The sequence below is a fragment of the Mus musculus genome, chromosome 9, assembly GCF_000001635.26.
Source record: "Mus musculus strain C57BL/6J chromosome 9, GRCm38.p6 C57BL/6J".
Taxonomy (NCBI): Eukaryota; Metazoa; Chordata; class Mammalia; order Rodentia; family Muridae; genus Mus; species Mus musculus.
Window position 1 is genome coordinate 66,943,499 of NC_000075.6, and position 10,875 is coordinate 66,954,373.

Genomic DNA, 10,875 nt, shown 5'->3' on the forward strand with positions numbered 1-10,875 from the left:
TGCCTCACAATCTGAAATTAAACACATGTTCTAAACACTATTTATCATGTGTGCCAACACTGCATGCATGTTTATTAAAGTCAGAGGACAGCTCTAGGGAATCCAACACATGAGTTCCCTGAATCAAACTCAGGTTACCAGCTTGGTGGCAAGCACCTTGCCCTCTGAGCCATCTCACAGGTCCCACGGTTTAAATCCTGATATAGCCAAGGCCTTATCTATAAAAAGGTTCTTTATATGTTGTTTAGTTGTGAAAAGTAGCAGTAAGGGAAGAAAACAGTGAAAGTTAAGACCAGTTCCCAGGTCTTCCTTCATTCAGCTATTATTTCTGTAAGACATTACCATAAATATAGTGGTTTAAAACAATACAAATGCATAATGGTAAAGTTCTGTGTTTTGAAAGTTTGACCCAGATCTCACTGGGTTGAAACTGAGCAGCGTGGAGGAGAGCAGATTCTTTTTTTTTTTTTTTAAAGATTTATTTTTTTATATGTAAGTACACTGTAGCTGTCTTCAGACACTCCAGAAGAGGGAGTCAGATCTTGTTACGGATGGTTGTGAGCCACCATGTGGTTGCTGGGATTTGAACTCCGGACCTTCGGAAGAGCAGCCTGGAAGAGCAGTCAGGTGCTCTTACCCACTGAGCCATCTCACCAGCCCAAGAGCAGATTCTTTATGGAGATTCACTCCCTTGGTTTGCTGCTTGTACCAACCTCCCACATTCCTTGACTCGATGTCTCCTTCCTCCATCTTCAACGTCAGTAGCAATGTCTGCTGTGGTGTTAGCACACACCTGCATCCCAGCATGCTGGACACTAAGGCAGTAGAATCAGGAGTTTGAGGCTATCTGAGGCTATATAGCAAGACCCTATCTCCAAAAATCAAAACCAAAACAAACACCGCCAACCCCCACCGCCATCCCCACCCCCACCCTATTATGGTGAAGAAACTTCATGGCCAAGGCAACTTCTAGATGGAAAGGTTTATTTAGGTTTATGGTTCCAGAACAGTAAGAATCCATCACCATCATAACACGGATGTGTGGCACCAGGTAGGCATGGCAACGGGAGCAGCAAGCTGAGAGTCACATTTTAAAGGACAAGCGTGAGGCAGAGAGCAAACTGGGAATGTAACTCTTTTAACACCTCAGAGCTGGCTTCTAGGGACATATTTTCTGCAATGAGGCCACACCTCCTAAGCCTCCTAAGCCTAAACCGCACCAACTGGGTCTCAAGTGTTCAAATGGCAGAGACTAGGGCAGGCATCTCATGCAGACTGCAGCCTTAACTGTACTCGTCAAGTAACCACAGACCATGGACATTGAGACATTGGAACTTCTAGGACCATTATTTTCCCCGTACACACATAATAATTTACATAGTTATCTATATCACCATATTTAGTATTGACTTACAGTTTATTCATTTTTGGTGTTCCAGAGATGGCCCCATATGGCTGAAGATGATCTTGAATTTCCAACCCTCCTGCCTAAACCCCAAGTGCTGGATTATAATAAGTGTGCCCCATACCCCTAGATGTATCCAGTGCTGGAAATCAAACTCGGGGTTTCTTACTTACTGGGTGAGCACTCCTCCATGAGGGAATGCGGTGTTTTAATTTTCTTCTGCTTTATGCAAATTGAGTATTATACATCTTTTTTTTTTCCCCAAATTGGTAGGACAGTCTTAGGGTCAAGCTTATAAATGGTGTATGTGTGTGTGTTTAAGCCAGGGGGTCAATATCAGGTTTCTTTCTTAGGTGCCACCTACCACGTTTTCTGAGACAGAGGCATATCAAACACAGCAGCAAATGGGATTTGTTTAAAAAACTATTTCAGAGCAAAGCAAACCGGAGGTGAAGCCTATCCGGTGCAGAACTTCAAGTCTCACTCCTTAGAAGGCACAGACACAAGACTAGAAGTTTGTTTCACAACCCGTCAGTGGGATCTTTCTAGTTAAAAATTATTTATTTAGTGGTGTTAGGGATTTAACCTAAGGCTTCATGAAGGCAAGGCAAGCATGCTATTAGCTGAGCTACACCTCCAACCCCAAAATCAGATTTTTAAATTTAATTATGAGTGTGTGTGTGCGCGCGCGCGCATAGGGAGTGCAGTGCCATAGAGATCAGAAAAGACCTGCAGATCTCCCTGGAGTTGAGTTTGAGGCAGTTTCGAACCGCCCAGCTCGGTTCTGAAAACCAAACCCAGATCGTCTGCGGGAGCAGTACACAGTCTTAACCAACACACACTCTTAAGCGCTGAGCCAGCCCCCTCCCAGGCTCGCCTATGGTGTTTGTAATACAGCGAAGAACAAAGATTATTGTTCCGTGTGTCCCCCTGTCCGCTGCCCCGCACAATGAACAGGGGAGACCAGGCTAGTTGCAGCCTCGGGTCTGGTTTCCCTCTAATGCCTAATGCCCGGGCCTCCGAAGCCCGGCCTGGGTGCAGGGCGGAGTCGGAGTTTAACGCAGAAGCCATTTAAATGTCCCTCATTGGACTTGGCCCGGCGGTCAGGGCGGGAGCCGTACCACTGAGACGGGAGCCTAGAGCGGTCGCCCCCGCCTCCACTCCTCTCCACTCCTCCCCGCCGCCTCTATCCCGGAAGTTGCTGAGGGGCGCTCGAAAGCGAGCAGTTCGTCTCGGCGACCTGGAGCGGCCGCGCTTGCGGAGCCGTCACCATGCCCGTAAGTTTTTGACTTTGGGCTCGGGCTTGCTTTCCTTCAGGCTTTCTGTTAGTCTGGCGCCTCGGCAGGCGGCTAAGCCCGCGGCGTCTCTTGCTCCTGCGGGCCGAGGCATGGCGGGCTTGTTGAGACTTGTCCGGGCGACACGGCGCGGCATGGCGTGGCGGGCCCTGTCCGGGCTCGCGTGAGTGGCCAGCCCGTGGGGTGCAGCTCCCAGCTCACCATGGGCTTCAGGGTCACTAACGGGCCTCGCAGCTTCCGACACGTTCACTCCACCCCGGGCGAGCATGCCGCAGCCCTGTGCTGGCCATTGGATGTGGAGCCCCGGGGCTGAGGTCATCCCGGCCTTGTTCTGATCTGCTGCGCTGCGGCTTCGGGGAGGCCCGAGCCAGACGCTGGTTTTTACTTAGCTTTGATGGCTACCCAGCCAAACGACAAAGGGGTTCTCTCTCCCATATGCTGCCCGAGCGCTGTAAAGTGCCAGGAAAGGACTGGCAACGTGTGGGTGAAAGTGGTCCTATCTTGAAAAGTTAGGGTCTTAAGTACCCCCTCTGCGGAGTGTGCCTGTTGCTCCTGCTTTGCGTTCCTCGTGTGATTCGGGCTGCCACCCGTGTACTGTGACTCCAGTAGTAACAATATGTTTCCTTCCACAGCTGGCTAGAGATCTGTTACACCCTTCCTTGGAGGAGGAGAAGAAAAAACATAAGAAGAAACGGCTGGTTCAGAGCCCAAATTCTTACTTCATGGATGTGAAATGTCCAGGTATAAAATTTCAAATTTCCCTGTCCTAAAGGACGTTTCAGGAAAGATTCACACTTTAATAAGTCAGGATCCACTGTTGACTAGAAATGACATTACAGAATTGTCATAAGGGTCATTTTAAAGAAACATACTCAAACCTTTGTAGAAACATATGGGAGCCAGGTAAAGGATACGTTGACTTAAGTCTTTAACTTAAGATGATCATTAAGATGATGAATTTTCTTTTTTGCAATGCAAATAAAATATATGTTGATTCTTCATTCTCAAACTGCTGTCTGATGTGTTTGCTATACCATATGTGTCTGTTTAGTACTTAACATGTGGAAATGGAAACAGAATTTAAGAGTAAAACACTACACTGAAGCTATAACTTGAAACAGATGACATGTCTGTTACATGCTGAAATGTTAACGGTTCTGGAATACTAAATTTAATGTTTCACCTTAAAAAAAACAAGTGACTTCTAGAATAATTATTGTTTACAGAATTTACAGGAAATTCTGTTAAACTTAAGTTCTGTTAAAACATCACTTAATATATAAATGACAAGTACTTTACATGCTATCAAGAAAAATGAAGAGCTGGGGCTGTGTTTTCATCTGCTTTTCAAGTTTTTAATGTATGGTTCCCCTTCCTTCCCTTTCTAGGTTGCTACAAGATTACTACAGTTTTCAGCCATGCACAGACTGTGGTTCTTTGTGTGGGTTGTTCAACTGTGTTGTGCCAGCCCACAGGAGGAAAAGCCAGGCTCACAGAAGGTATGGCTTTTTTTTTTTTTTTTTTTTTTTTTTTTTGGTTTTTAGAGACAGGGTTTCTCTGTGTAGCCCTGGCTGTCCTGGAACTCACTCTGTAGACCAGGCTGGCCTCGAACTCAGAAATCCGCCTGCCTCTGCCTCCCCAGTGCTGGGATTAAAGGTGTGCGCCACCACTGCCTGGCTGGTATGGCATTTTTAAACCTGGTAATGAGATTTTAAATGTTTTATTGTGGGCTCTTTAAAGAGTCCCCAGTTCGGGGTTAGGGAGATGGCTCCAAGGTTAAGAGCACTGACTCCTCTTTGAAAGGACTTGAGTTCAATTCCCTGTACCCACAGCTCACAACTATCTCTAATTCTGGTTCCCAGGATTCAGCACATAGACATACATGCCATACATATGAAATAAAAATAAATTTAAAAACAATAAAACTTTTAAAAATATAATGATAAAAAGAATCCCCAGTTCAAGTGGCTAACTTTATACTTATGATACTGCCATTATTTTTTTCTAACTTTAGAATACTTAAAATCTTACAGATTTATTCACCTGCATGCTTAACTTAGATTAAAATAAAATTAAGTCAGAATGGAAGCAACTATAACTGCCTACACAACAACACAGGTTTTTTTATTAACCATAAGATTTTTTTTTAATATTTTGTTTTATATGTATTTGGTGCATAAAGGTTTTTTAAATTGTTGCCAGTTAAGAATCAAATACCTCAGTTGTATCAATTAAAATGCCCTATATTTTATTTCATGGATAACTTTTAAAAAACTTATTTAATGCTTAATTTAAAAATCAAATTAACATTCTTAATTTGAAAATATAATTAACATTTTGATTTCATTTAATACTATAAATAAAATAATTGTGTATATCGTTTTTTATAATACGTTCATATTTATAACTCCATAGTACTAGAAATTTGCTTATGTTTTAGAGAGCTGTGAATTCCATGTTTTCACTGGAAGAGTTACAAGTGAATTAGCAATAATCCAAGATCAACTTGGTATTTTTAGGTAAGAGCAGAGTCCAAAGTCAACATAAGACATGTAAGAGTTAAGGGTGTGGTGACACAGGCCTTTAATCCCATTGCTTAAGGTAGAGGCAGGTGGATCAGAGTTCAAAGCCAGCCTGGTCTATGTAGTGAATTTCAGGACAGCCAGGGCTACACAGAGAACTTATTTTCATGCCATGCCATTGGAAGCTTGTATGTACATGCTAGCAAATAAAGTCTTCATGGCAGAGTGCTAACATCTGAGAACTCTAGTCAAAGTTACTTTTTTGGGAGACTGAAGATGAAAGGGACTGAGGAATTGGAGAATAAGAATCTTTAAAACAATTTGAACGATTGAATTTGGTTTGTGGTCTTAAATAGATTCCATGGTATAATTTGAAAACAAGTAACCATTGTGTTTATGTCAGGATAAACCCATACACGGTTATTATAGCAAATTTATATTAGTCATAATAATATTCGGAAACTTGTTTCCTATTTAAAATCTAACATTCCTACATCTAATCTAAGATTTCTAAGACTTTTTTTTTTAATTTAAAAGTACTTTTTGCCACTAAAATCACACCAAAGATAGAGTAAGATGTTTAATACACTCTTCTGATTCCTTTGCAGGCTGTTCATTTAGAAGAAAGCAACACTAATGAGCTATGAAGTTCCGGAATTTGTGTTTTTCACAGAAAGCCTTACCAACTTCAGTTACTTTACCAAGACAATGTAATTATTGTTTGATTTTATAAAGTCTACAACAATGATCTCCTATTTTGGTGTCAGTTTTTCAATAAAGTTTTAATTATGGACAAGTTCCTCCCTCTGCTTCTCTCTCTCTCTTTCTCTCTCTCTCTCTCAGAATTATTTATTTTATGTATGTGAGTACACTGTAGCTGTCTTTAGACACACCCGAAAAGGGCATCAGATCCTATTATAGATGGTTGTTAACCTCCATGTAGTTGCTGGGAATTGAACTCAGGACCTCTGGAAGAGCAGTCAGTGAGCGCTTTTAACCACTGAGCCATCTCTCAGCCCCCTGCCCCCTCTTTTCTTTTTTAAAGCACATGTGGGTATGCTATACATTTAGTTGTACTGTGAATGTGATCTAAGTTAAAACATTTAAAAGTGTATTTTGACTAGTTTGAGCCCCATTTCAAGAGTGCACACACCCTAAGTATTTGACTGTCAGATCATTCTAATTGCATTGAGTGTACTTAAATGTACCTTAGGATATTACAGCTCAATTTCCACATCATAGGCAGAGTTCTTTCAACCCATGATGTTCCTGTTCTGATCCATGCTTAAATGTTCTTTGACTTTTGTCTCAAAATGGCAAATGCTCTCAATTTACGTCTTTTACATCTGGCTCATTTTTTATATTCCACCTGTTTTCTTGTGTACCCAAACTTTATTAGAAAAGAATTCGGGCCAGGGCTGTTTCTTTTTGTTTTTTTTTTTTTTTTAATTAGGTGTTTTCCTCATTTACATTTTCAATGCTATCCCAAAGGTCCCCCATACCCACCCCCCCCCAATCCCCTACCCACCCACTCCCCCTTTTTGGCCCTGGCGTTCCCCTGTACTGGGGCATATAAAGTTTGCCTGTCCAATGGGCCTCTCTTTGCAGTGATGGCCAACTAGGCCATCTTTTGATACATATGCAGCTAAAGACAAGAGCTCCCGGGTACTGGTTAGTTCATATTGTTGTTCCACCTATAGGGTTGCAGTTCCCTATAGCTCCTTGGGTAATTTCTCTAGCTCCTCCATTAGGGGCTGTGTGACCCATCCAATAGCTGACTGTGATCATCCACTTCTGTGTTTGCTAGGCCCCGGCATAGTCTCACAAGAGACAGCTATAACTGGGTCCTTTCAGCGAAATCTTGCTAGTGTATGCAATGGTGTCAACATTTGGAAGCTGATTATGGGATGGATCCCTGCATATGGCAGTCACTAGATGGTCCATCCTTTCGTCACAGCTTCAAATTTTGTCTCTGTAACTCCTTCTATGGGTGTTTTGTTCCCATTTCTAAGAAAGGGTAAAGTGTCCACACTTTGGTCTTCGTTCTTCTTGAATTTCATGCGTTTGGCAAGTTGTATCTTCTATCTTGGGTATCCTAAGTTTCTGGGCTATTATCCACTTATCAGTGAGTACATATTGTGCGAGTTCCTTTGTGATTGGGTTACTTCACTCAGGATGATACCCTCCAGGTCCATCCATTTGCCTAGGAATTTCATAAATTCATTTTTTTTAATAGCTGAGTAGTATTCCATTGTGTAAATGTACCACATTTTCTGTATCCATTCCTCTGTTGAGGGGCATCTGGGTTCTTTCCAGCTTCTGGCTATTATAAACAAGGCTGCTATGAACATAGTGGAGCATGTGTTCTTCTTACCGGTTGGGACATCTTCTGGATATATGCCCAGGAGAGGTATTGTGGGATCCTCCAGCAGTACTATGTCCAATTTTCCGAGGAACCGCCAGACTGATTTCCAGAGTGGTTGCACAAGCTTGCAATCCCACCAACAATGGAGGAGTGTTCCCCTTTCTCCACATCCTCGCCTGTTTCTTAGTGGTAGAGCACTTGCCCATTACACAGGAGGCTCTAGTTCAATCCCCAGTACTTCCAGAAAGGGAAAAAAAAAAGCCCTGAAGATTTGGTTTGAAAGTCAAGCCTACTTTCAGATACTGCTTAGGGGGTGTATGTCTGGTCCTGATTAGTCTTTAGCAACAGAAGTGAGCTGCCACTGCTGTGCAGACCCAGAGCTCAGAAGGCTCCAGTCCTGCCTGTGTTGTGTTTTTGTGAATGTAATGAGAATATAGGAGAGTAGTTTTATAGCGCCACCTTTGGTTTTCAGTTTGTATTTTGAGTAGTACACTGTTATTGGTTTGTAGTCAAATTTTGTGGGTTTTGTTTTTTTGAGACAGGGTTTCTCTAACATCGTTTTCTATCTTAGAACTCTATAGACTAGGCTAGCCTAAAAATCAACAGAGATCCACCTGCCTCTGCCTTCCTAGTGCCACCATGCCTCACAGTCAAATTGTCTAATGAAACTATGATTATTTTTGTAACTGTATTAGACCAGCCCTTGCACATTTTAGGCATGTTAGCTCTTATCACTGAGCTGTACTTCCAGGCCGTTGGTTTTCTAGACAAGGTTTCTCTGTGTAGCCCTGGCTATCCTAGAACTCACTCTGTAGACTAGGCTGGCCTTCAACTCAAGAGATCTGCCTGCCTCTGCTGCTCAGTGCTGGGATTATAAGCATGTGCCACCACCACCTGGCCAAGGCCCATTTTATCTTTTCATGTGACTTATTTTACTAAACTGAACTAAGAAAGTTGTATCCCACAAGTACGACTTTTTGGGACTGGCAAATCATACACACATATACCTAGATATAGATATACACACTGAGAATATATATGTATATAGTGTAAGAACACAGGATAATGGTCAAAATAGCTAGGATTGAATCAAGTTCTAGTAATTTTGGTTTGTGATGTAAGGAAAGAAGGAAATTTGTGCTTTAGAGTTTGGAGATAAAATGATACAAAGTTTAACAAAAGCAGTGCTCTCCCAATAATTGTGGGCTTTTCATTTTTAACTAAAAAAGGAATTGTTTCTATTCAAAATAAAAGTATTTTAAAATTATATTGTCCTTATTGGCAAGCAAAGGCACAGTTGTGTTGACTGCTTGCTGTAAACAAGCCACCCCCAAGTTTAACTGCCTAAGACGGTGATGACTTATTTTTCCTCGTGATTATGTAAGTTGGCTGCGTACTCTGCTGCAGGTCTCATCAGGTTTCCCTTACGCAGCTTTAACTGGAGATGAAGCTCAGTCGGGTGCAGCATGGCTTAAGTCGCCTCACAACTGATTGTAGCTGGTGTCTAGGACATCTTGGTTCTTCAGTAAGCTTGCAGTGTCCTCCGTGAGTGACAGCAAGCAGGAAAGTTCCTTAAAAGCTTACGAGCAGGACCTCATCTGCCACATTTCACAGGTCAGGAGAAGGACAAAGTCAACCTAGCTTCTGGAAGGTAAAAACTGCTCTCCCTGTGATAGAGAGGGCAGAAAAATCACACCAGAAGTTACTGTGTGCCAGAACAGGAAGAAATTGCACCTATTAAACAATGTGCTAGAAGAATGCTAGAATCCACTGATTACTTAATCCTATACTGTGAGTAAGTCCATAATGAATTTTTGGGGAGTGAGGAGCAGGTTGTTTTTTGAGACAGGGTCTCTGTAGTCCTGACTGTCCTAGAACTCACTAAGTACACCAGGCAGAACTCAAAAAGATCTGCTTGTATCTGCCTCCTCTAAAGGCGTGTGCCTCCATGCCTGGCAATTCTTAAATACTCTTCTTTTTCCAGGTCTGAGTAAACAGACTGCATGTGGAAAACTTGGAGGAGAGTCAAAAGATCAAAGAACACATAAAAATATGTCTAATTAGTAGCTAAAAGCAAATAAAAACAATCGTACCATTTTCCATCTAGTGTGTAGTCAAAAATCAGATGCTAAAAAATTAAAGTTGCCATATAAGGCTTATGTAACTATATTCAAGTGATTTCTTCTTTAATATAAGTATGGAATGTCATATGGTTCAACCCACAAAACACTGAGGTAGTAGTGCAAAATAATGTGTAATATAATTTGATAGTTGACAGCAGCAGTTATAATAAACTGGATTTGTATAAACTTGACCAGATTATAATAACTCATAATGTACAATTGAGTTCTGAGAAAGGTAGAAAATGTTTATCTGTATAAATGTGATAGAAAGCAATAGTATGTATTACATATGTGAAAGTGCCAAGCAAGGAAGTGAGAGGCTACACCCCAATCCTGATGGTCTCGGCCAGGCGAAAGCAGCAGGCTTTGGGTGTTAGTCAAAGGGTCTTCAGTTTTTTCTGTATTAGCATGCTTAGGTGAAGAAAATTTGACATGTTGACATTTAAAATTTTAGGCATTGGAAATATGTATATTTGTTGCAGATCTTTTGTGCCTTTTTTATGTTCACAAAAGATCAATTTAATACAAAGCCATTTAAATAAATCATTTGTATCCAGTTTAAGTAAAAAGGACAAAAACAAGATAAGACCGTATCTCTTCTTGAATAAGGGTCAGTCACTGGAGACAGACCCCTTCTTAAGATAATGAAAATTTATCAATCCTGTTTCTAACTGAATTGGGTAAGAAAGTGAGTGTGCACTGGAGGCGCAAGGACAGTCCAGTGTCTCCTGCTTTTATTCTCCACCTTTTCTTTTGAGACAAGATCACCCACTGACCCCAGTACTCCGTGAGTGGTGAGATTATAGGCAGCAGTCTTCAGGGACATGACTGTCTCCCTTTCCTCAGCATGGGCGTCACAGCATAGGACCATACCTACTTTTATGTGCCAGAAAGAGATGGACATGTTTAAAAAGAACTGGTGCTGTCTATAATTCACGCAACCCAGACACTGATTTACTGATATAAAGAAGAAAGTGAAGAAACAGACTTGGGATTGAGAAATACAGAAAAATTCTTTCATAAAGTACATAAAAACTTAGGCATCTTCCTGTTTCCCATCTCTGCTGGCACACAGGTAATCTCCAGCATATAGCATTTGTGACTGTTACAACAAAGCATCCCAGAGTCAACACTACAGAAAGCCATCTGTGGCGGCTACCTCCAC

At 41.7% G+C, this 10,875-nt stretch overlaps 1 protein-coding gene across 5 annotated transcripts; it reads left to right on the forward strand.

The window, feature by feature from the left end:
- The first annotated feature begins 1,125 nt into the window (after positions 1-1,125).
- On the forward strand, positions 1,126-6,024 carry Rps27l (ribosomal protein S27-like). Of its 5 annotated transcripts, none has more exons than NR_154464.1 (5): positions 2,588-2,682; positions 3,333-3,441; positions 4,089-4,199; positions 5,143-5,219; positions 5,831-6,024. NR_154464.1 is itself a non-coding variant. In NM_001311101.2 (5 exons), the coding sequence occupies exons 1-5, from the start codon at positions 2,677-2,679 to the stop codon at positions 5,841-5,843; spliced, it is 318 nt and encodes a 105-aa protein (NP_001298030.1). In that variant the 5' UTR covers positions 2,588-2,676; the 3' UTR covers positions 5,844-6,024. The 5 variants fall into 5 exon arrangements, 4 of the variants coding, with proteins under 4 accessions (XP_017169030.1, NP_001298030.1, NP_080743.1 ...); NM_001311101.2 differs by having other exon boundaries at positions 5,141-5,219; XM_017313541.2 differs by lacking the exon at positions 5,831-6,024 and having other exon boundaries at positions 1,126-2,682; positions 5,141-5,817.
- Positions 6,025-10,875: the final 4,851 nt, after the last annotated feature.

Excerpts from the sequence above, each read along its gene's own strand:
- Rps27l (NM_001311101.2), top strand. Across the intron at positions 3,442-4,088 it reads CATGGATGTGAAATGTCCAG|GTTGCTACAAGATTACTACA; the intron begins GTATAAAATTTC and ends TTCCCTTTCTAG. Across the intron at positions 4,200-5,140 it reads AAAAGCCAGGCTCACAGAAG|AGAGCTGTGAATTCCATGTT; the intron begins GTATGGCTTTTT and ends CTTATGTTTTAG.